Genomic DNA, 24,083 nt, shown 5'->3' on the forward strand with positions numbered 1-24,083 from the left:
GTGAACTTATACAAGAAACATGATCTCTGCTTATTTAAACCCCGAGTTTTTCTAGTTTCTGAACTTTCTAAATACTTTATACTCTATGGTGGGAATGGGGAAAGAGGCAGGTTGTTTAGTGAGATTTGACCAGTCATTCCCTGTCCTAATTTCTAAACATGCCCCTGAAAAATACTCCAAAGTAACCAAGGGAGGGAGGATAAAACTCACAGTAGAGCAGAGGTGGGCAAACTACAGCCCGTGGGACCCTCCTCTGAGCTCCTGTCCCAGGAGGCTTGCCCCTGGCCCCTCCCCTGCTGTTCCCCCTCCCCCGCAGCCTCAGCACGCCGTGCTGCCGGCGCAATGCTCTGGGCAGCGCAGCTGCAGAGCACAACCTGACCCGGTGCTCTGTGCTGCGCTGTGGCATGGCTGGCTCCAGTCGGGCGGCGCGGCTGTAGCACCGCCAGCCACCAGTGCTCCAGGCAGCGCGGTAAGGGGGAAGGGAGTGGGGGGTTGGATACAGGGCAGGGGCGTTCGGGTTGTGGATAGGGGTTGGGGTGGTCAGAGGGCAGGGAACAGGGAGGTTGAATGGGGGCAGGGGTCCTGGGGGGCAGTCAGGAAGGAGGGGGGGTTGGATAGGGTGGCGGGGGGCAGTCAGGGAGCGGGGGGGTTGGATAGAGGGCAGGGGAGTTCGGGGTGGTAGTCAGAGGGCAGGGTTGTGCATAGGGGTCGGGGTGGTCAGAGGGCAGGGAATGGGGGGGGGGGTTGAATGGGTGCAGGGGTCCTGGGGGGCAGTCAGGAGGGAGGGGGGGTTGGATGGGGTGGCAGGGGGCAGTCAGGGGAGGGGGTACCAGGGGTGGTCAGGGGACAGGGAACAGGAGGGGGCGGATGGGGCAGGGGTCCCGGGGGGGCATCAGGGAATGGGGGTGTTGGATGGGGCAGAGGTCCTGGGGGGGCCATTGGGGGAGAGAAGCAGGGGGGATAGGGGGCAGGGGCAGGGTCCAGGCCACGCCTGGCTGTTTGGGGAGGCACAGCCTCCCCTAACCGGCCCTCCATACAATTTCCAAAACCTGATGCAGCCGTCAGGGCAAAAAGTTTGCCCGCCCCTGCAGTAGAGCCTCATAACACTAATCCTTAATCATTCAGAAGTCACCACTGAACAAAATTAAATAACATCCTTTCCCCAGAAGTACGAATACGATGTCTTGGTAGAATTATTACTATTTTATCACTTATTTCTGCATAGTATTTTATTGAAAATCTTAACACCAAACATCTCATGCCTACAAAGTATCATGCTCCCCACAGAACTATATATATAAATAAGGTCAGACAACTCTGAGTTTCACCCTTTATAGCTCTTATTATTATAAGATACAACCATAAAAAGCTAGAAAGGTTAAAAGGGGCAAAATTCTGCTCTTGCTAGAGGCCTGATCCTGAACCCACTGAAGTCCAGGGGGTTGTTATCATGGACTCCAATGGGAATAGGATCATACCTTTTTTAATTGGTGCAACTTCACAGAAGTCAGGAGAATTGAACGAGTTTAACTGAGAATATGGCCAGGATCTGACTCAATATTTCAAAACCAAAGGTTGAAATTGCAGATTTAACATCCAGTAAAAGCAATTTTAACACAAAGATGCAAATGCAGCTCTAGTGTAAGCATGACAAAAAATCTCACTGAACTTGGTCCAAAGTCCAGCTTTAAACTGTTTCCAAGATCTGTTAGTTTGGAATGAAAACTACATTACTAGTTTTAAACTATTACATTTTCCCTCTCTTTACCTGTTAAGCATATGAACTGAAATTACAATATGAACTGCCAAGAACACAACTTCACAAAGAATTTTGCAACCATAAAGATTTCTTTAAGAGATTTGAAAGCTGGTTTATACAAGATTTAAAAGTCAATTATGTTCTGGGGGACAAGGTGGATGAGTTAATATCTTTTGTTGGACCAATATCTTTTGTTGGGGGAGGGATAGCTCAGTGGTTTGAGCATTGGCCTGCTAAAGCCAGGGTTAGGAGTTCAATCCTTGAGGAGGCCACTTAGGGATCTAGGGCAAAAATTGGTCCTGCTAGTGAAGGTAGGGGGCTGGACTCAATGACCTTTCAAGGTCCCTTCCAGTTCTAGGAGATTGGTATATCTCCAATTATTACCAACTTATGCTGGTGAGAGAGACAAGCTTCTCCACTTACACAGAGCTCTTCTTCAGTAATAGGTCTGTGTAAGCTCAAAAGCTTGTCTCTCTCACCAGCAAAAGTTGGCCCAATAATAGATATTACCTCACCCCATCTTGTCTCTCTAATGTTCTGGGACCAACAGAGCTAAACAACACTGCATACGATTATGTTCTGCAAAGCTGCATACTATATCTGGGACAATTCCATATGCTGTGCTGTAAGACTGTTCCTGCTAAATTAACAAGAATGTGATCTGAAACTATTTTTAATCTACAGTTTTACTTGGTATATTTTATATAACCTGTAATTTAAATGATAAATCTTGTTTGCCTTATTCAGATGAATAGCCTCCTTGGCCACCAGTTAACTTACGAAAGGTCCAATTCTTCCACTTTTACTCATGTTGAGTAGTGTAGTACCTTAATTTCAAAGGGTAAAAAGAGCAGAACTGGACCTTAAATTTGGGGTTTCATATTGAAGTTAAAGGACAATTCTATCCTGAAAATTCTATCATCTTCATCCATGGGTCTTCTCCCTGTGCGTATTCAAAGTAATATTTTAGTACGTTTGCACACATGTTGGCTCTGTAGGGTTACATAGAGAGAACAGGATTCTATTTCTGCTCATCTACCAGCTACAAAATTAACTAAAATTCTGCCTTCGGTGATGGGGGGACAAAAAACGCAGTTAAACCAGTGTAATGGAGAGCAGAATCTGAACACTGGGGTTGCTCAGCTGTTACAGACTGTAGAATTTGGCCTGCAGAATCTTTTTTTTTTTTTTTTTTAAACAGGTCGGGTGAGCGATTCAGCAGGCAGAAAGAGTGTAACTTAACTGTCAGAATCTAGGGCTGACAGTGAGAGAGAAATAATTTTGTACTTGTAAACTGAGCAAAAGTTGATCTTGGAAACCTTGAAACACAGAAAAACCTGGGACTGTCTGATGATTTCTGGAACAACACTTTACATTTCTAAATAAAGAACTTTCTTATAAGAAAGCTAAGGTGGAGGGAGTGTGAGTTGAGTCTAACAAACACCCCAAAAACATTGCACTGTGTACAGCTTTTTAAAAAGAAATCCCAAATGTTAGAATGATAAACCCTGAATGCTAGAACTAAGGTGAATATTTGAAGGAATCTAGCCAGATTCCTGCTGTCAGATAATTCTTCATTGCTCGGTATCACTGTACCCAACTTATACTACCCACCTAACTTTAGTGTTTCTCCCTAATGTTTGCAAAAATATATGAAGTGTGAAAGTAACTTTTATTAAGGCACTGTAAACCAGCTGAAGAAAATAATATAGCCACATGTAGCAGTGTGGGATTCTAGTGCTTAAAATCACTGAGGCATGGAAATTATCATCCATTATTAATAAAGCAAAATCACTCACATGTACCATATCCAGGAATAGTAACAGAATATGGGCTTGTAAAAAAACCTTTTAAAGGTGGGAATAAATGTTTCTCACTGAATTCTAACCTAACATTTTGGTAATGAACCCCAGTTTCGATATAATATAATATAACCAAAACTATTTCAAAAGCACCAGGGGCGAAATCCTGGCCCATTAAAGTCAATGGGAGTTTTGCCACTGACTTCAACTTAGCCAGGATCTCGCTTCACTAGTTTTATTAAGTTTTCTCCAGAAAGTACTCTAATCCACAGATAAAAATCATATTTTAAATCAATAAAGTCTTTATATTGACCCTTCCTCAAAACAAATCCTGTTCCTCCAGATAATCCCATACAAAGTACTCAGCAGCTATACAGTGACTTTTCTTAAACCATGTCTGCTTCTCCCTTTTGAAAACTGTTGACAGTCTTGTAAAAATAGCATCAGATGATGACCAGATATATTTGGGTAGAAATGTTAAAATAATAAAGCAATAAAACAATTCATATTTTAGCTTCCCTGGTTTATAAACTGGACAGACTTTATTTAGCCTTCCCAATCCTATTGTACATGAGATTAATTTATGTAATAAATTATCCATTTCACTGATATAGGACATTCCCAATCAAATTTTATTTTAAATAACATTCACAGAGAAAACTGGTCCCAGTGGTGCTGAATTTTATTATTATATATTTAGTTATTTGGGCTGGTGGTAGTGAGGCACTGATATCTTAATAAATATAGTTGTTTAACCTACAGGTGAACAAAACTCTTCATTTCCAGAATCTTTTAATATGCAACTTCTTAAAAGGCAACCTCATACTCCAGGAGAAATAAGGGTCTGTTCATATGTATTACCTTCCACTGCTGATTACCAAAAGGCAAAAGCAATGTAAGTGAATTTTATTTATTAAGTTGTGCCACATCTTTTGCTGATGATTTGTTATTCTTTTGGTTCAGCAATGTATTCTAACACTTTCTGTATATAGCTGTTTAAGATGTATTACTAATAAAGCTCTGCAAATGGCTGATTTTTTTTTGGTTCACTAGCCATTCCAAAAAATCCCCCCACCCCCACAAAAATAGTTCTAGTGAGAAAATTCCAGCTTCTGGTCAATTGAAGTCGAAAAATATTTTCACATGAAACTAAATATTATTTTGTCTCACCCAAAACAAAACACTTCATTTTGTTTCTGAGCTTTCTTAAACATTTTTTTTTTCATGAAATTGAAATACATTTCAAAAGAAAACATTTTGAATCATAACTGAAATGTTGTGTTTAAAAATGTCAAAATAAAACTCTGATTTTTTTTAACTGAAACAATTTGGCAAATATGACACAACTTTACAAAATATTTCAGTTGACCCAAACCCAAATTTTCCAATGGGAAAGAAATATCAACTGAAATATTTTGCCTTGCTCTAATAGCCAGACTAGGAGTTAATTTCATTTACAATTCTACATAATTTCATTTCTTTATTTTGCCTTACCCCAAGTATAATCAAACCATAAATTTACATTGTCTTATATTTCTGTATCTGAGTTCATCTTTTCAGCAGATGAACTATGTCATTCAGCCTTGCAGTCTAACACCTCATCTATACTTGATTTAAAGTAATAATAGGAAAGGTGCATGCCTTAAGAATTGGGTTGTTGTATGATGTGCAGGACTGGAGAAGAACCTAGCTTTTTCCAGGGAACAAGGTAGTAACCCTTTACCTTTCCCTGTATCTAGAGAACTTGAACTGTGTTAACTCTTGCATGGGATTTTTAATCTGATTAGGCCAAAATGGGTTTGTCTGGCCATTATAAAAAATTATGTTCTAGACTTCATGGTAGGCCTAAGGGAGCTTAGTTGTGGAAACCATATACCATGCCAATGGACTGAAAATTGGCGCTTCCATTTTAAAAGGAATTATAACATAATTATATATTTCAAATAAAAGCAGCAAAGAATCCTGTGGCACCTTATAGACTAACAGACGTTTTGGAGCATGAGCTTTCGTGGGTGAATACCCATTTCGTCGGATGCAACGACGTGGATGAATACCCACTTCGTCTTGCATCCGACGAAGTGGGTATTCACCCACGAAAGCTCATGCTCCAAAACGTCTGTTAGTCTATAAGGTGCTACAGGATTCTTTGCTGCTTTTACAGATCCAGACTAACACGGCTACCCCTCTGATATTTCAAATAGCCATTCATTATTTCCAGGGCCAATAAAAATGTCTTGCCAATTTGGGACAAATACCTCCAAGTGATACTAATATTCAGCTAAGTGAGCACGCCAGTTAATTATTTTGTTAGCTCTTTTTACATTAATTGCCAGTTCTTGACATGGCATCTTACAACCACCTTGTGATTTAAATCAAATTTATAATTTAATTATTAACTACAATCAGGGTCCCTTTTAAAAGAAAATGATTGTCCCTAACAAAGATTAATTTTTTTGCCAGTTTGGGGTTCCATTAATACAATGTGTTACAGTCATTTTAATAGGTTGCTACATATTGGATTTCATATTGTTATATCATCATCTAGCCTAACATTTAATGCCCTAAAGGGTAATTCCATTATACATTAATCTGCTGCATGTATAGTTAATTATAGATGAAATATGGCTTATCCCATCTATCATGCATTTATGCATTTTACAAATTAGATTTATCACACATCTTTGACCACCTAACCTGCATTCTTCCCAATAATCCATTTCCCTGGTACATGTTTTAATATCCCAACCCCTGAGCAGTTTCAGCTGGCCACTGTTTTTCAAGATCTGCTTTCCAGAGAAATGTTTTCTTCTCCAACCTCAACCCCAAAGTGGAACTTTCTCCACTAAGATACATGATGGATTTTTTCTGGTTGGGGCTGCACTGGGTCTCTGCAGGTATCCTGAGCCTCCCCCTGGGGGAGGGAAGACAGTGCCTGGTGCATCTGTAGTCAGGTCCACACCTTCTGCCTTCAGGCCCTGCAGACTCCTTTATAGTGCAGGTAGCCTGGCATGGAGTGTGCTGGCACATGCCTTCCTCCACCACCGCTGAGGGCCATGATACAAATGACAGTTCTTATCTCCACCTGAGAGGTCTCTCCTGAGACCTCTGAGTTACCAGTCTTTTATGAGAACCTCCTCAGGACCTGGACTCTAGCTTCAGCGACCAGATCTATAGCATCATCCAAGGGGAAGGATCCCCTCCTTATATATAACCCCCATCTATGCGCATAGGTTGTGGAGTCCCCTGTGGTGCACTGGAGGTTGATCCTGGCTTGCACCATCAGAATCTGAAACCTCCTGGCCTATGGTCGGAGGGACTGGTGGACCCTGCGGTGTTTGGCCAGTTCATGAGGCTGCCCAACCTGCATGACCCCATTGTGTGCTCAGTCTCCCTGCCAGTTCCCTTTGTTGTTTCTCTTTGACTTCATTCCCATCACTGTTTTTGCATTTGTTGTCACCAGTATTTACTTGAGGCTTGGGTTCAATTGCCCCTTCCTGTCAGTTGAAGAGGAGGGCCCTTCAGCTTTGGGCAGGCTTAGGCTCACTGTCTCCCAGTAATCACAACAGGAACACACCTTCCAACTTTGGCAACAAATGAGGCAGGGGGTCTTATGGACAACAGTCTCCTTCACTACACATCTGTGATTCATCCCCAGAGCAGGTCCAGCCTGTGCACTGGGTTCCTGTTAAAAATGTGATTGTGCAAAGACTGTATCATAATGCATATGCAATGGGAGGCCCAAATAAGATTTCACAGGGAACCTTAACTCTGGCAGTTCACAACTTCTTAATACTTGGATTTACTGCCTCCTCCACACTGCTTTGATGTCAAGTAACAGGGGGAGCATTGAGAGCACAAGAGAGACTGACTCCCTGCTCTGTGCCTGGGTCCACAGCAGCCCCCAGCAACCAGGAGGAGCAACTGAGGAAAGTCCTGCCTTGCCTCCCCTCTGCAGTCCCAACCTTGAGCATGTAGATGGAATGATTCAGGGAATTTAGCTGTCAAACTCTAACAAGTCTCTGCTGAGCATTGTGTGAACTGAGATTTTTCAAGGGCTTGTAAAGTGGCCAAATTTGGGCATTTTTTTTTCATGGAAATAGGAAAAGGCACATCCCTGACAAAAAGGCAACTCCTCCTGCTAAATTTCAAGCCATTGCTCCAATGCATGAAGATGCTAGAGTTTCTCAACAAAATAGTTGCAAGAATTTTTTAACATGAGCAAAACAATGTATTTTCCCCTAATATAATTCTCAGAAATGGTGGAAACATTTTTGTTGAAACTTTCTGAAAATCTTCAGCCTGCCACAGACACCCAGAATGGAAAAGTTTAGCCCTAACAGTTAATTTGGCACAGTATAAGCAACTGAAACAGGGTCTTATAATAAGATATGTCACACAACCTTATTTATTGGGTGAGCTACCACCTTCACCTATAACAGATGAATAGATTTGTGTTAATTTAATATAGTTGAAAGTTTTCACTAGAAAGTCAGGACTGATATGAATAAAAACACTTTTTTTAATTGAATTTCCTTTTTTTCCACACTGATATTTAAAAAAAGAAAGAGAAAATAAATGTCATTTATGACAGTTGGCACAATTTACCTGACCACTCATTTGGAGTCGGTCAACTGTAAATAAATAATTATAAATATCCTAAAGTGAATATTATGTACTTACTAGTGTAAAACAGTAAAAGAAAAATCAGTTTAGTACAGGATGGTTTTACCCAATAGCCCATAAAAGCACTTACTATGTCTTATAGATGATCCTGTCAAATTCTACTTAAATATTTTTAGTTCACTGAACTGATAGTGCATTACAATCTAGGCCATTTCCTAGCTTCCTATGCTCCAAACCTCTTCAAAAAGCTACATGTTTGTTGCTGTTGAGAATATTTTCTGCTGATGAATATAAATGTGCTAGGATTTCATTGGTAGTATTGTAGAGATAGCAAAGCTCCCCTTTATAACTTGAGTGCCAAGCTGTGCTATATATATATATATATAAAACCTTCTGTGCTTCCTGCTGTCAATGAAGGAAACATTTAGCTAGTTAAATGAAAAGACTAGCCAGGATATCAGCATCTTAGAATAGAAAATGCCATTATTTACAGTCTTAGAACCATATTTCCCTAAAAAGTCTTTAAAACTGTGGGCTATTTAAGTGGAAACCTCTCTCTGTTTCTTGCAATGCAGAATATATTCAGTAAAATAAAGGTGTGTTGCACGTTGCCGATAAACTAATGTACCTTCCCTTTTCTCTTCCTTTCAGCCATTAATGAAAAAAAAATCACAATCAATGCACTTCTGCTGCCTCAATACCAAAGAGTGCAATCCTGCTATCACTGAAGTAAACGATAGAACTCCCATTGATGTCACTGAAGGAGGATTAGTGTTAGGCATTAAATAGATAAGCACAAAGGAGAACCGAGAGGCTTGCAGGTTGCAAGCTGTAAACTGTTGTCTCCATAAGAATGTTTCCAATCACTTCAGTCTGGCATACAAATAATGTTTAGTTTAGTAGGGAAATAATCCTAAACATTTAGGAATCCTATTGAACTGATTAGCTTCATTTGTATCTTCTGTCCAAGAAATTGTAAAGTGAAAGATAAAGCATTATCATTTACATATATGAAATTTGGTTCACATTCCCCATGGTATGCTTACAAAAGAGGGTTCCAAAAAGGAACCAACTCTGTAAAACAAAAAATCGGAAGCAGCCTTAACTATTGTCTCACTACTGTGAGCCCAGAACATATTTTACTGCTTTAGAGACATCCTAGCTGGGTTTGTGTGGATATGTTGGAGGGCAAGGAGAGATGAGAGCACAAGGAGCTCCTTCTCCCTCTGTGTACCTGTGCGGGAGGCAGCCATAATTTATCATCGACTGCTGGAGAGTGCAAGGAGGGCCTTTTCGCACAGATGGCAGGGTAATGTTCCCCGTCCTCAGCACTGGCCAGTGGCTACAACTTTCTAACACATACAGCATGACCTCACTTTTCTGTACAGGCCTGATCCAATGCCCGCTGAGGTCCCCTGAAGGGGTCCCCTTAACATCAGTGGATTTTGGATTAGCCCCACATTGTCTCTGCATCATGACTTCGAATCACATATCCTTTGCTGTGGTGGACAATGCGCTCCTGCTCCCTCAATGCTTACAGGAATAAGGCTATGCTAAGAAATGACTTTCATTTCCGTACCTCTCTGATAGCTGTACAAAACTCACTCTGCAGTACTTTCTTTAGGGACTGTAGCTTGTGTACTGGTACTTCTCCAGATTCCTGTAGTTTCTCCAGTAATTCAATTGCTCTTGCAACATCTGAATGGGTAAAAATAAGAATAAAGTTCAGAAAAGCAGAGATTTGACATGTAAGAATGATTAATGTTACAAATAAGTGGTACAGTGGTGATGAGCAATATTTTCAATGCACAATCAGCTTGATCAATGCTTAATTTATTTGTTTTTGGGTTTATAACTCTTTAACAGACAAGAAAAAGTTCATTTCTGCAGGTAAACCCCTTGAAATGTATACATTACCTTAAACTAATATGTGTAGGCACTGCTGTTCAGAAATCTGAATCCTTCAGTACTGACATTGCATGCATATTTATCAATTACAAGTACTCTTTTCTAGAAACAGATACCAGTGTAAGCAGATAATATACAGTAGTATGTTTAAAACAGTTAGAAATACATAACTGCTTCCTTCTGCATTAAAGAGAACAGCACCAAAGAGGTACACGGGCATGCTTTCAAAGAGTCTGAGTTAAAAATAGTCCTTATATGTAAGTCCATCTGGTATGATAATGGATAAGGAAATAATTTAATCTTTTCTTTGTACAAACTTGGAACTATATACTAATATTTTCTTCAAGAATTGTTTTGCCTGTTGCTAGTAGGCGGCTTCTCTAGTGATTAGAGCACTTGCCCAGGGCTCTGAAGAGCCAAGTTCAGTTCCCTGCTCTGCCATGTAGTTCCTGGATGACTGTGGGAAAATCACTCAGCATCTCTGCCTTGGTTCCTCATCTGTAAAATAGGGATAAAAGCACTTCCTTACCTCACAAGGATGTTGTGAGGATAAATATATTAAAGATTGTGAGATGTTCAAATAATGTGGTGATGGGGGCCATATAAGCATCTTAGGTAGTGATTTGTTCCATGTATTACTTGATGGAGGCTATCCACTGATCAAGTGAGGGAGCTGAGTCAGTCCACTTAGTTAAAATACATTTCTTTGCAAGAATTAACTGAAACAAGCAGCTGAGCTGTAAGGGGTGGATTCTAACCAGTGATAGCAATTGTGGAAGCTGTAGCATAGGCAGCGCTCAGACATTTTTACTACCATGTCATGGAAGCCTACGTTACAACTTCTGCTGCAGGAGGCGAATTACAGCCACAAAATTTGCAGAGGTAGATGAAGCCTGGCAACATTGTAATGATGTCTTGATTGTCTGGTCATTCCTATTGCCTCTAATGTAGACTTATTTTCATATCTACCCGTGACATCACTAGCCAATTATACCAAAACACTAAAAATATCATAGTGTAGTCATATAGTGACTAAGGGAATATACAATGCTACATGCATGCAAAATATTTGAGGCATTTTAAATGTGATTTAGCTGTGTTTAAAAATAAAATCTTTATAATGAATGGAAATTACCTTAAATAACCCTCCTTCCCCATGATAAAGATTGTAGTGTTTGTGACTGGGAGATTACACTAATTGAAACAATTCTTAGAATCCTCGTCTTGCAGTTTAGCTCTTCTGAGCAGATGTCCTATCTGGCACAGACATGAGAAGCTATTTAGAAGTGGGGAAAGGATGGCTTCAGATGAGTGGTTTAAAGTATATTTTTTAATATTCATAATAATAGTTAGTTTTGTTCTTTGCATTTTTATCTTTGTCACAGTGAAATACCTCCAAAAATGGCTCTTTACCAGATTCATAATTTTGACATTTCCCATTCAAACTGAGAGGTTCACAGTTAGTTAATTTTTAGACTTCCAGTCTTTAGTCCTTGGCCCCAACTTCAGCTGCTCTGCTCTGTGCAGACAGTACAAAGCAGATGAAGGGCTGCATCTGAGAATTGCCCAATACTCTTTGCTGGCATAGCAGTTCTGATTGGACCTCTGCAGTTGCCATAGCTTAGAAAAGCCCTTCAGCTGCTCTAAATTACAAGGGGTTTGTTTTTGGTTTTACCCTGGTTAGCTCAGTTTAGAGCTTCCTTCCTAGCCCTCCTCTCAAAATATACTGAGCAGAAGCATAGTGTAGCTGCTGGCTGATCCCCCACTATTTTATTCCCACTTAGCTGTTCTGCCTCTAGTTCTGTGGATTCTCTGCTTCTCCCCATGTTCACTATGGTCCTGATCAAAAACCTATTAAATTCAGTGGAAAGACTCCCACTGACATCAGTATTTTTTTGGCACCACTTTGGGAAAGTAACCCTATTCTTAAATCAAATGCTTAATTAACTCTAGGCATGTCATTGTCCTATTGAAATCAATGGGTTTTAAGTATATGCTTAAAGATAAGCATGTGGTTAAGTCCCTTCCTGAATTGGTGCCTGGATCATTCACAGTATGATTAATTGCATTTAGAAGTAGGACAAGCTTGCATTTAGTATTGCAATATATTGCAAAGAGAGGAATTTAGTACAAATGATAAATTCATGCTCTCTGATGTGAAATCAACAGGAGGTGAGTGCGTGAATTCCTAGGCAAAACTGAGTGCCAAGTTGTCATTTGCTGAAGTAGGCATCTCCCATTTTCTGATACAGTAGTTGCACATGAATAAACACAAATTCAGGCAGCACCCCATGAAAATGCTAAGAACATAAGAATGGCCGTACCGGGTCAGACCAAAGGTCCATCTAGCCCAGTATCCTGTTTACCGACAGTGGCCAATGCCAGGTGCCCCAGAGGGAGTGAACCTAACAGGCAATGATCAAGTGATCTCTCTCCTGCCATCCATCTCCATCCTCTGACAAACAGAGGCTAGGGACACCATTTCTTACCCATCCTGGCTAATAGCCCTTTATGGACTTAACCACCATGAATTTATCCAGTTCTCTTTTAAACGCTGTTATAGTCCTAGCCTTCACAACCTCCTCAGGTAAGGAGTTCCACAAGTTGACTGTGTGCTGTGTAAAGAAGAACTTCCTTTTATTTGTTTTAAACCTGCTGCCTATTAATTTTTATTTGGTGACCCCTAGTTCTTGTATTATGGGAATAAGTAAATAACTTTTCCTTATCCACTTTCTCCACATCACTCATGATTTTATATACCTCTATCATATCCCCCCTTACTCTCCTCTGTTCCAAGCTGAAGAGTCCTAGCCTCTTTAATCTTTCCTCATACGGGACCCTCTCCAAACCCCTAATCATTGTAGTTGCCGTTTTCTGAACCTTTTCTAGTGCCAGTATGTCTTTTTTGAGATGAGGAGACCACATCTGTATGCAGTATTTGAGATGTGGGAGTACCATCGATTCGTATAAGGGCAATAAGATATTTTCAGTCTTATTCTCTGTCCCCTTTTTAATGATTCCTAACATCCTGTTTGCTTTTTTGACCGCCTCTGCACACTGCGTGGACATCTTCAGAGAACTATCCATGATGACTCCAAGATCTTTTTCCTGACTTGTTGTAGCTAAATTAGCCCCCATCATATTGTATGTATAGTTGGGGTTATTTTTTCCAATGTGCATTACTTTACATTTATCCACATTAAATTTCATTTCCCATTTTGTTGCCCAATCACTTAGTTTTGTGAGATCTTTTTGAAGTTCTTCACAGTCTGCTTTGGTCTTAACTATCTTGAGCAGTTTAGTATCATCTGCAAACTTTGCCACCTCACTGTTTACCCTTTTCTCCAGATCATTTATGAATAAGTTGAATAGGATTGGTCCGAGGACTGACCCTTGGGGAACACCACTAGTTACCCCTCTCCATTCTGAGAATTTACCATTAATTCCTATCCTTTGTTTCCTGTCTTAACCAGTTCTCAATCCATGAAAGGACCTTCCCATGACAGCTTAATTTACGTAAGAGCCTTTGGTGAGGGACCTTGTCAAAGGCTTTCTGGAAATCTAAGTACACTACGTCCATTGGATCCCCCTTGTCCACATGTTTGTTGACCCCATTCAAAGAACTCTAATAGATTAGTAAGACACAATTTCCCTTTACAGAAACCATGTTGACTATTGCTCAACAGTTTGTTTTTCTATGTGTCTGACAATTTTATTCTTAACTATTGTTTCGACTAATTTGCCCGGTACCGACATTAGACTTACCAGTCTGTAATTGCCGGGATCACCTCTAGAGCCCTTTTAAAATATTGGTGTTACATTAGCTATCTTCCAGTCATTGGGTACAGAAGCCGATTTAAAGGACAGGTTACAATCCTTAGTTAATAGTTCCGCAACTTCACATTTGAGTTCTTTCAGAACTCTTGGATGAATGCCATCTGGTCCCGGTGACTTGTTAATGTTGAGTTTATCAATTAATTCCAAAACCTCCTCTAGTGACACTTCAATCTGTGACAGTTCCTCAGATTTGTTACCTACAAAAGCCGGCTCAGGTTTGTGAATCTCCCTAACATCCTCAGCCGTGAAGACTGAAGCAAAGAATCCATTTAGTTTCTCCGCAATGACTTTATCGTCTTTAAGCGCTCCTTTTGTATCTCGATCATCAAGGGGCCCCACTGGTTGTTTAGCAGGCTTCCTGCTTCTGATGTACTTAAAAAATATTTTGTTATTACCTTTGGAGTTTTTGGCTAGCTGTTCTTCAAACTCCTCTTTGGCTTTTCTTATTACACTCTTGCACTTAATTTGGCAGTGTTTATGCTCCTTTCTATTTGCCTCACTAGGATCTGAATTCCACTTTTTAAAGGAAGTCTTTTTATCTCTCACTGCTTCTTTTACATGGTTGCTAAGCCATGGTGGCTCTTTTTTAGTTCTTTTACTCTGTTTCTTAATTTGGGGTATACATTGAAGTTGGGCCTCTATTATGGTGTCTTTAAAAAGCACCACGCAGCTTGCAGGGATTTCACTTTAGTCACTGTACCTTTTAACTTTTGTTTAACTAACCCTCTCATTTTTGCATAGTTCCCCCTTTTGAAATTAAATGCCACAGTGTTGGGCTGTTGAGATGTTCTTCCCACTACAGGGATGTTGAATGCTATTGTATTATGGTCACTATTTCCAAGCGGTCCTGTTATAGTTACCTCTTGGACCAGCTCCTGCGCTCCTCTCAGGATTAAATCTAGAGTTGCCTCTCCCCTTGTGGGTTCCCGTACCAGCTGCTCCATGAAGCAGTCATTTAAAGTATCGAGAAAAAAAGCAAAGCTTGTGATTGTTCTTAAACTAAATAATGAAAACTACCAATGGTAGTAACTTTACCAGTTGATGATATGCTGCCTATTATTTGTATTATCGTAGCACCTAGGAGTCCCAGTCATGGGCCAGGACTCATTATGCAAACTGTGGGAGGCATTACTTTTCACTCTCTTGCTTACCATAACAAAAGTCATGAGTACTTTACTTTCTCCATGCTTTACTAGGTGAGTATAATACAGTATGTGTATGTTGATGGTGCTCCTGTGCAGGTTTTCAAACCATAGCCACTATACCTGGTTTTCTTGAGTCAGACCTTCACCATGCTAGTACTTACAGTTGTGTTTGTAGTAATAAAGAATCCAGATGCAAATTAGAAAGACAGTATAAGCTTTATTAAGAAATGTAATTCAACTGCAGAAGCAGGAGAGCTAGGGTTTTATTCTCCCACTGTGAGATAGGCTAGGAATATTGCTTACAAGGTATTGACTTTGCTAGGAGTTACACAGGCTCTGCGGTAAGAGAATAGGGCCCCAGACTCTAATTTAAGCTGCAGAGAACAAGTTGAGAGTGATCTTCACAGACCATCACTCATATAACCATCTCTATCAAGGAAATTAAATTCTAAGCATTACTTTATCAGGACAAAATTGTCCATCGCTGATCAGTGATCATGAAGGCAGGATACTTCTTGCCTAGCAGTTTCTCAGAACTGTAAACCCTGCCACTGAAACCCAAAGTAAACCTTTCTGCTGATAACACACACACTTTATTTCAATATTTTATTTCTCATACTTTAAAACTCAAGATGTTCACTAGTTGAGCAAATGCAATTTTTAACTATATAAGCAGTATTGCACACTATTTTTTTTCTAAAATGGAAGTCTAAGAAATACATATATATACTTATTTCAAAAGATGAAACTCAAAGTCTTAGATGCTGTTGTAAGCTACAGTAAAAGTTGAAGCATGACTGTCTGGGGTTTTGGGATGCTGAAAATAGTAAATTGTTTACCCTTTGGCCCCAGGAGTTGGAAGATTTCCAAAGACTAGCAGCAAGTAAATAAATGATACCATTTAATTTATTGTTTCTGACACCAGCAAGTAATATAGCACTGGGAGTTTCCATTTGCAGGTAACATAAGGAAATCCCAGTGCTCAGAAAATATAGTGAGAGACTATCAATGTCCCTATTACAAAGACATTTTTTTAAAAAATATATAACTTTCCATGTTCCCAAATTCATCCAATGCTGTAAAATAGATGTAGTGATCCAAGCTGTTGCTCTGATGTATTATCTCTCTATCATATTTCTTAACAATGTGCTGTGTCCCTTCCCTTATCACTGCTGGGCCCAGTGCTCTGACTCCATTTGGTAGTGACTTTAGGGATAATGTTCCTGGCAAAAGAATATATGAAGCAATAAATAGCTTTGGAGGAGGATTAAATCCCAAAGTGAAAATGAGGAATGTGCTCATGGTCATATCTGTTTGTTCCAAGCAGACACCTTTGTCATGACAATTATTCTTGTTTCATAAGACAAAACAAGATTCAACACACACTATAAAATATAGGCATGAAGGTAAAATATTACCTCATGCGGGTTTGAAACATTGTACTGCTTTCCAGTGATACGCCTGTTGAGGTGAGGCTTGGGTAAACACCCGCTCTAAGGCAGGTTCAACAAGCGTGAAGTTCATCCCTGCATAAGGGCTCAAGCGGAGCATAGGCTTTGTGCTGGCCCTCTGGACAGGGAGAATTTCACCCAACATGGAATATCTGCTTGAGGGCAGAGTTAAAATGTGAATAATAGTTCCAAGGAGTAAGGGAAAAGAAGTGATGTAACTGGCAGCTATGAAGTTTTCAAAGTCAGTTGTGAGAAGTTAACATATGGGGTGAAATCCTGCCCCTATTGAACTTAATGGGAACACTTCTCTTGCTTTCAATAGGGCCAGAATTTCCCTTTGGGATTCTTTTCTTGACCAAATCCTCCTTTTGCTGTGTAATTATTCTAAGGAATTAGTTCTGTTTGTTATGAAGAATGGGCAACAAAGTGTTCTCATAATATTTTCTCACGTATTTGTAGAAAGTGTAAATTAATTAATTAAAAATACATTGAAATTGTGAAACTATTTTTAAATCAGTTTAAAACTACTTTTTTATTATGTAATAAAGGAAATTAAACTCAGTCTTCTCTCTTTACTATTTCTAATTCATCCCTTTCATCAGTCAGGGAACCAGATTATTTTTTTAAACAAAAGCCTTCCAATAATAATCCCTTTGATCACAATTTCATTTGATTGAAATTTAGATTTCAATGAAATCAGAATGAATTTGTCTTCATTCCACTCACTGATCTTCCATTGAGATCAATGGGAGTTTTGTTTGAAGACTGGACGTGAATGATTAACTGATATTTTATGTTGAATATACTATAAAAGGAACATCTGTTTATTCTTTCCCTTTTGGACCTAATGCTCCTCTTACATTTTTATTTTTACCAACACCTCTTTATACTTCTCTCTTCTATCTAAGCAATGATCTCTACTCTCCCCCCATTCTATTTAACATTCTGTTCACTTCTCCTCTCTTCTCATCATTGAACTCACACGCAGCACTTGAGGAAATAATGTTTCAGCATGGTGGGTCACATTATCAGTGAAACACAGATAATGGTGAGGTTGCTGCAGATGGAACACATTATATCAATGGTGTGCATCAAAAAGGAACATTGTTTTCAGAAAAATTCTCATCTAATGTAATATTTTTATATTTTTTCATTTGAATGCAGTTTCGTTTGCATTCCTGGGGACCATAAGCAGGCTATTATAATGTTACTGTACAGATGTAAAGAAAGAGGGAGAAATCACTAGAACATGGAGCTAGTATGATTTCATATTGTGATTAAAATCTGGAACATTACCATGCAGTATTAAATGAAGTAGAATTGTGTAGACATAGCCATGTAGCATAATACAGTTGTAAAGGCAGGTCATCTTGCTTGTTTATCACTGTCCTTCGGTCCCTATGTTTAGTCTCACTTCTTTCAAATGGTGTAATTATATATCATTCTCCCCTGCTGTCTCTTTATTCAAAACTAATGTCATTAAACACAATTTAGATAGATCTGCCTGAAATTAATCTGTTGACTATTTTAAACATAAATATTATTTCCAGTATTTTGCATTTCAGATAACTGTAGCCCCAAAACAACCACCAAACCCGGATGCTATGAGAAATAAGGATCCTATATACTCTAACACTGATAGACATGTCATAGTTCTGTTAGCAGTTTGTAAGGTAAATTCTAGCTTTCGTTGGAGTATGTATAATAGCTGTAACTGGTGGCAGAATTTGGCAAGGTTTGTCTTAATTCTAACTCAGGAGATCCAGGAAATTCAGCAATTCATAGAAATTCCAGGATACTTGATTTTAGCCTTCTGAATCATTTTGTGTTCAACAGTAACTTGTTTAGTGATACAAAATTTCAGTAACTCTTGGAATGCAAGATACTTAGATCCACTATCTACACCAGACGTAGGAGCTGTACTACATTAATTAATGTATAGTCTTCTATTCCTGTGCTTATCTAGAGATTGCACTGTTATAATCTGCAGCCCCCTGAACAATTTTTACCCACTGGCATAACAGAGTCTTTTTGACTAGTAACGACAGTGTTCTGTGAAGCTAGTTTTGGTTCAAGCAGTAATTGCTTACATAGGCAATATATGGCTGTTTTTTTCATCAGCTGGTCTGGAATCATCTTGCTGGACTGCTCGCAATAAGGAAATATAAAAATTTCTTGTAGACTAACAAGGTTTTAGATAGTAGACTCCCCACCTTTCTGAGACACATTTTGTCTTTCTACTGCCACACTCACTTTAGGTATGAAAAAGTTCATTGAAGGTGAAACTGTATTATTTATCAGAAAGAGGAAATATATAAAATAAACACAAAATGCCATTAGGGATGTCACTGCAATTAATAGTAAGAATACACAGTTTGTCTCTGACATTTCAAAAAACAGCTATTTAAAAAGCTCACCAAGGCAGAGTAGAAATACACCCAGGGCAGTGTAAATGGGAGAGTTTCAGCTAATATGTTGTTTGAAAATCTGAGGAGACTTGGGCATGTCATTCTCCCTCATTCAAGTGTGTCTAAAGATTTTATCTAGTTAGAAGGTGAAGAGTTTCAATCAAATAAATCCTTGTATAACTTCACAGTTCATTTTGATCTCCTACTCTTCTAATTAAGTGTAGTTATTTCTGTAATAATCAGTTTTGGATGAATTTCAGTGTATACTTCCAAAAATCCTCAGTATTGGTAGAACCCTGCTGTCACTTGCTACTTTGTATTCCATTACACTTCCTTCTATGATGTCAAACACCAGACAGCCCAATTTGCTTTCATTCTTGTGTGTAGTTCCTTACTTGCTCACAGACCAGTGTTCTCTCCTGTTCCAGTAATTCTCTTTACTGATTAAAATGGAGAGTTTAGAAGAATGGAGAAAGTGAGGAGTCTTTTTGTGCCGTTTTTGTTTGTTTTTAAGTTGTACAAAATTTCATGCTAACTAGTCATCTTAGAGGTATACGTCACTATCGTAAATTGGGCATAATCGTGTGCAGGGAGCAACAATTTAAACAGTTAAAATCCAGTAATGTTATCCAGGCCTTTATGGTACGTTTCTATACTGTATCTATAATATTTAAGTATATCTTTGAAGTCTACTCAAAATAATTATAGTTAAAACCAATGTTGTGTTCTATTATTTTGGTTTAAATAAATGATCTGGTAATCATTACAGGACTAATGCAAGAGCACTTTTACATTCCAACAACTGAATATTGCTACAGCTACTCAAACATAAGAAAGAATGAACCATATAAAACTTCTGCTGATAAAAACCAAATCATTCATGCCTAGGTAAACCATATTTGCCAAACCCACTTGTGACAAGAACTTCATTATAGCAGATAGGACATCACTTTTAAAAATTAAAGATACATCTACACTGCACGCTCCTTTTGGCAGCGCATAGAGTACATACACTGCATGCTCCACTAGTATGGGTATAAACAGCAGTGTAGACCGTGTGGCACTGTTTAGGTGAGTAGAGCAACCCTGAACCCTCTGGGTATGTTTGACACTTTTGGTATCATCCAGATCAATAAGGGGTTCTGTCGCTGCCTTCTTGTAGCTTTGGATGTCTTAATTCTATGCTGCTATGGCTCAAAGTCCTGACACCAGCCCACAAGTCTCACCTTCGCTTCCACCAGCCTAGTTACTCCTTTCAGGATGATTCCAACATAAAAACATAAGAATGCCCATACTGGGTCAGACCAATGGTCCATCTAGCCCAGTATCCAGTCTTCCAACCAGGGGCCAATGCCAGATGTTTCAAAGGGAATGAACAGAACATGGCGTGATATATATCAAGTGATCCATCCCATCATCTAGTCCCAGCATCTGTCAATCAGAGGCTTAGAGAGAGAGCGTGGGGTTGCATCCCTGACCATCTTGGCTAATACCACTGATGGACCTATTCTCCATGAACTTTCCTAATTCTTTTTTGAACCCCACTATAATTTTGGCCTTCAAAACATCTCCTAGCAACGAGTTTCACAGGTTGACCATGCATTGTGTGAAGAAGTACTTCCTTTTGTTTGTTTGTTTTAAACCAGCTGCCTATTAATTTTCACTGGTTCTTGTGTTAACAGATGGGGTAAATAACACTTCCTTATTCACTTTCTCCACACCATTCATGATTTTACAGACCTCTATTATACCCCCCTTTAGTTGTCTCTTTTCCAAGCTGAACACTCCTAGTATTTTTACTCTCTCCTCATATGGAAGCTGTTCCATATCCTTAATCATTTTTGTTGCCCTTCTTTGTACTTTTTCCATTTCAAATATATCTTTTTTTGAAAGGGGGAGTGGGGAAACTGCATGCAGTATTCAAGCTGTGGGTGTACCATCGATTTATATACTGGCATTACAATATTTACTGTCTTCTTATCTATCCCTTTCCTAATGGTTCCTAACATTGTTAGCTTTTTTTGACTGCTGCTGCTACAGTTGCCAACCCCCCAGGATTGTCCTGAAGTCTCCAGGAATTAAAGATTGTCATGTGATGAAACCTCCAGGAATATGTCCACCCAAAACTAGCAACCCTAGCTGCTGCACATTGAGCAGATATTTTCAGAGAACTATCCACAATGACTCCAAGATCTCTTTCTTGAGTGGTAACAGCTAATTTAGACCCCATCATTTTATATGTATAGTTTTCTATATGAATCTCCCCAAAATTCTTAAGTACAATACACTCAGACCTTTCCCCTCTGGTTCGTCACCCCAAACATGTGAAAATTGCCCCCAGTTATCAGTTTCACTTTGGCGCACACACCATAAAGCTTGCACACTGGAGACGTGCTTTGGATAAAAATAAACAAAAAGTTTGTTTAAAAGAAAAATCACAAATTCAGAGAAGAAATAGTAAGAAAAAGCAAACACATGCAAGTCAGACAGAAAATAAATATAAAGATGCAATTTCAGGCTTTACACTTCTATATTGGGTAAATTCTCTTTCCTTATACAAGTTAACTATTGTGTTTGAACAGTTTTCCAGCGTGCCCCATCATAGATGGGATCCAGCATTTCAGGGACAGTTTGCTGTTCAGAGGCTGCTCATCACTTTCTAGAAAGCCTTCACTTCAAATCCCTTCTCTTTGAAGGGTTTGCACTGTTTTTGTTGGGGGGTTTTCCCCCTTTCTGTCAGACTATGGTGATTCATTGTTACTCACAATGGGGAAAATTCCATCTTGACTTGGTAGCTGGGGTGTCTCAGTGGCTTCCCATTAACTGTAATGGTCAATCATTTGTCTTTTCCTGGGTTGAAACATGGATCATTACTTGCATCTGGTTTTGTGTAAACACCTAGCTTGGAATGCACTTCTCCCTGCTGTGAGGTATATTTGAAGTTGTAGCTTAGGTCATAGACATAGTATTCTGTCTATGACCTAAACATATAACCACAGTCTGTATACATATCTCGTAATGGCCATCAAGTTCAAAACATTACATGCTTTCATAAAAGACCTTACTGCACATATCTTTATACACAACATTGCATACAATCAGCTGATTCAAATGCTTACTCTTTGGGGTTAAGAGCTCCTATTCTCCCTTGGTGGGGTCTGGACCCTGACTGTCACAGTATATCCCCTACACCAGTAGTTCTCAACCAGGAGTCCGGTGCCCCCTAGTGGGCCTTGAGCAGCTTTCGGGGGGCCTCCAAGCAGAGCCAGCATTAGACTCACTGGGGCCCAGGGCAGAAAGCCGAAGCCCCACAGCATGGGGCTGAAGCTCAAGTCCCTGAGCCCTGCCACCCACGGCTGAAGCTTGAGCAATGTAGCTTCATGGTGGCTCCTGCTTGCTACTGCCTAATGCCAGCCCTGGCTTTTATATGCAGAAAACCAGTAATTGTGGGACAGGTGGGCCATGGAATTTTTATAGCATGTTGCGCGGGGGGGGAGGGGGGGGGGGGCTCAGAAAGAAAAAGGTTGAGAACCTCTGCCCTATCTGGCTCTCTACACACCCAAGAAGTGCCTCCTTCCATGTCCCACTGCTGGAGTCTTTCCCTGCTGCAGGGGGAAGCTCTAGCAATGGGGAAAGATTGTGCCAATGGGGGAACAGCAGGGAAGAGTTCCGGCCAGTCCCTGAAATGCAGAAAGGCTTTTCTGTGCTATAGGTAACTGCCGAAGTCCTTCACTGACACGTGTAGCAATGCACTGTGGTGTGGGAGCAGCCTGCTTTTCACTACAGCATGTAGCTACACACCTTATACCCCGTTGCAAGTGATGTGCATTGCAGACATACCCTGAAGCCGCTTAAAATAAATCATTTTAAGCAAGCAGTTTAGCAAATGTTTGTCAGTCTTTTCTTAATGTGTGACAAAATCCAACCATGCAATAGAGTTGGATGTGCTGTATCTGTCTCACTTAGCCCATTATAGTGATATATGAATCCCTAAGTGTGTTGGTGGACTTCCTATGTGCTTTCTATCACAGACAGGGTCAAGCTCCTTCTGCTGGATGTTCACCAGGCTGCTGTGTTTGGATCCATACACTGGATCCTACAGGTTTCTAGGCCAGTAATTTAAGCACACCCTCCCCAGAGCTCCAGCCTCATGCGTACTGCTGTTTTACAGTTTAAACTTTTGGGGTCATGTGACAGTTACAATATTGCCAATCTCAAGAGATCAGCAATCATGAGCTGAACCCCAAATCTCATGACATTTTTTAAAAAGCCTATATTGTGGATTTTGGTCTGTCTTTTGATTTTGAATCCCCCCTGCCCGTGCCCAGCATGTGACAATTAATGTTGCTCACTCTCCCAGATGTGTCAGTAAGGTGATTGTGGGCTCCCACTGCAGCAGCTCTCACCCTAACATCTGCCCCTTCCCAGGCTAGGTGCTGCACTGTTTCATTTGCAAAGAGTAAAGCTGAATGAAGGTTAAGTTGAGACAAGTGAAATTTTGTTAAACCATGTGCTCTGCTGTGCCTATGTGGTTGAGTTGCTTCTAGTCTCTCTCCACATTCTCTGTTTTCCTGATGTCCCATCAATAACAGTCCCTCCAGGGAAGAAACATGGGCCTGTGACTCCAGTTCAACTGATCATGATACCTCTTAATTTTTTAAAAACATTTTAACATACAATGTTGATATAAACAAATAATTGACACCCAAACTCCTGCTCCGTGTCCCTTCTGCCAGAGGTTGCTAACCCAGAGACAAGTTGGAGTCTCATTTTAACCACAGATTCAGCTAGTTACATATTTCTTTGAGACAGTTTGGTCTCATCAACAGATGACCATATCAGGAGTAACTGATCTCTGTCTCCCTGTCACCATAATCTAGTAAACTCTATCCGCGGAGTTGCCTCCCTCCCTGTGGGATTGGCTTCTGGATGGTTCTCTGTGTTTCCATTCTGTGATGATCTCTAGTTTCTGGCTGGGTGTTGTCTGCTGGCTCATGTCTCCTGTTCCTTGGGATCACTTGTCCCTCTTGTGTAATCACCTTCTATGATCTGCTTGCCACTGCACCCCTCATTACTCCTTTAGTGTCTCTCTAATGGCTGGATCCTCACAGAAGTACCCTTCTCCAGGGCTGACAGATCCTTGGCTGACC

The 24,083-nt window shown here is 40.0% G+C and overlaps 1 protein-coding gene across 3 annotated transcripts in view; it reads right to left on the reverse strand.

The window, feature by feature from the left end:
• The window catches only part of LIN7A (lin-7 homolog A, crumbs cell polarity complex component), a 77,001-nt gene that overhangs the window by 34,182 nt on the left and 18,736 nt on the right, over nt 1-24,083 (reverse strand). For 2 of the 3 annotated variants that reach the window (XM_044979794.1, XM_044979800.1), the window contains exon 2: nt 9,764-9,882. In XM_044979794.1, the coding sequence (XP_044835729.1) occupies nt 9,764-9,882 (119 nt within the window). The remainder of the gene's footprint in view (nt 1-9,763; nt 9,883-24,083) is intronic. The other variant, XM_044979807.1, reaches the window with a different exon arrangement.

The sequence above is a fragment of the Mauremys mutica genome, chromosome 1 (assembly GCF_020497125.1).
Source record: "Mauremys mutica isolate MM-2020 ecotype Southern chromosome 1, ASM2049712v1, whole genome shotgun sequence".
NCBI classification, from domain to species: Eukaryota; Metazoa; Chordata; order Testudines; family Geoemydidae; genus Mauremys; species Mauremys mutica.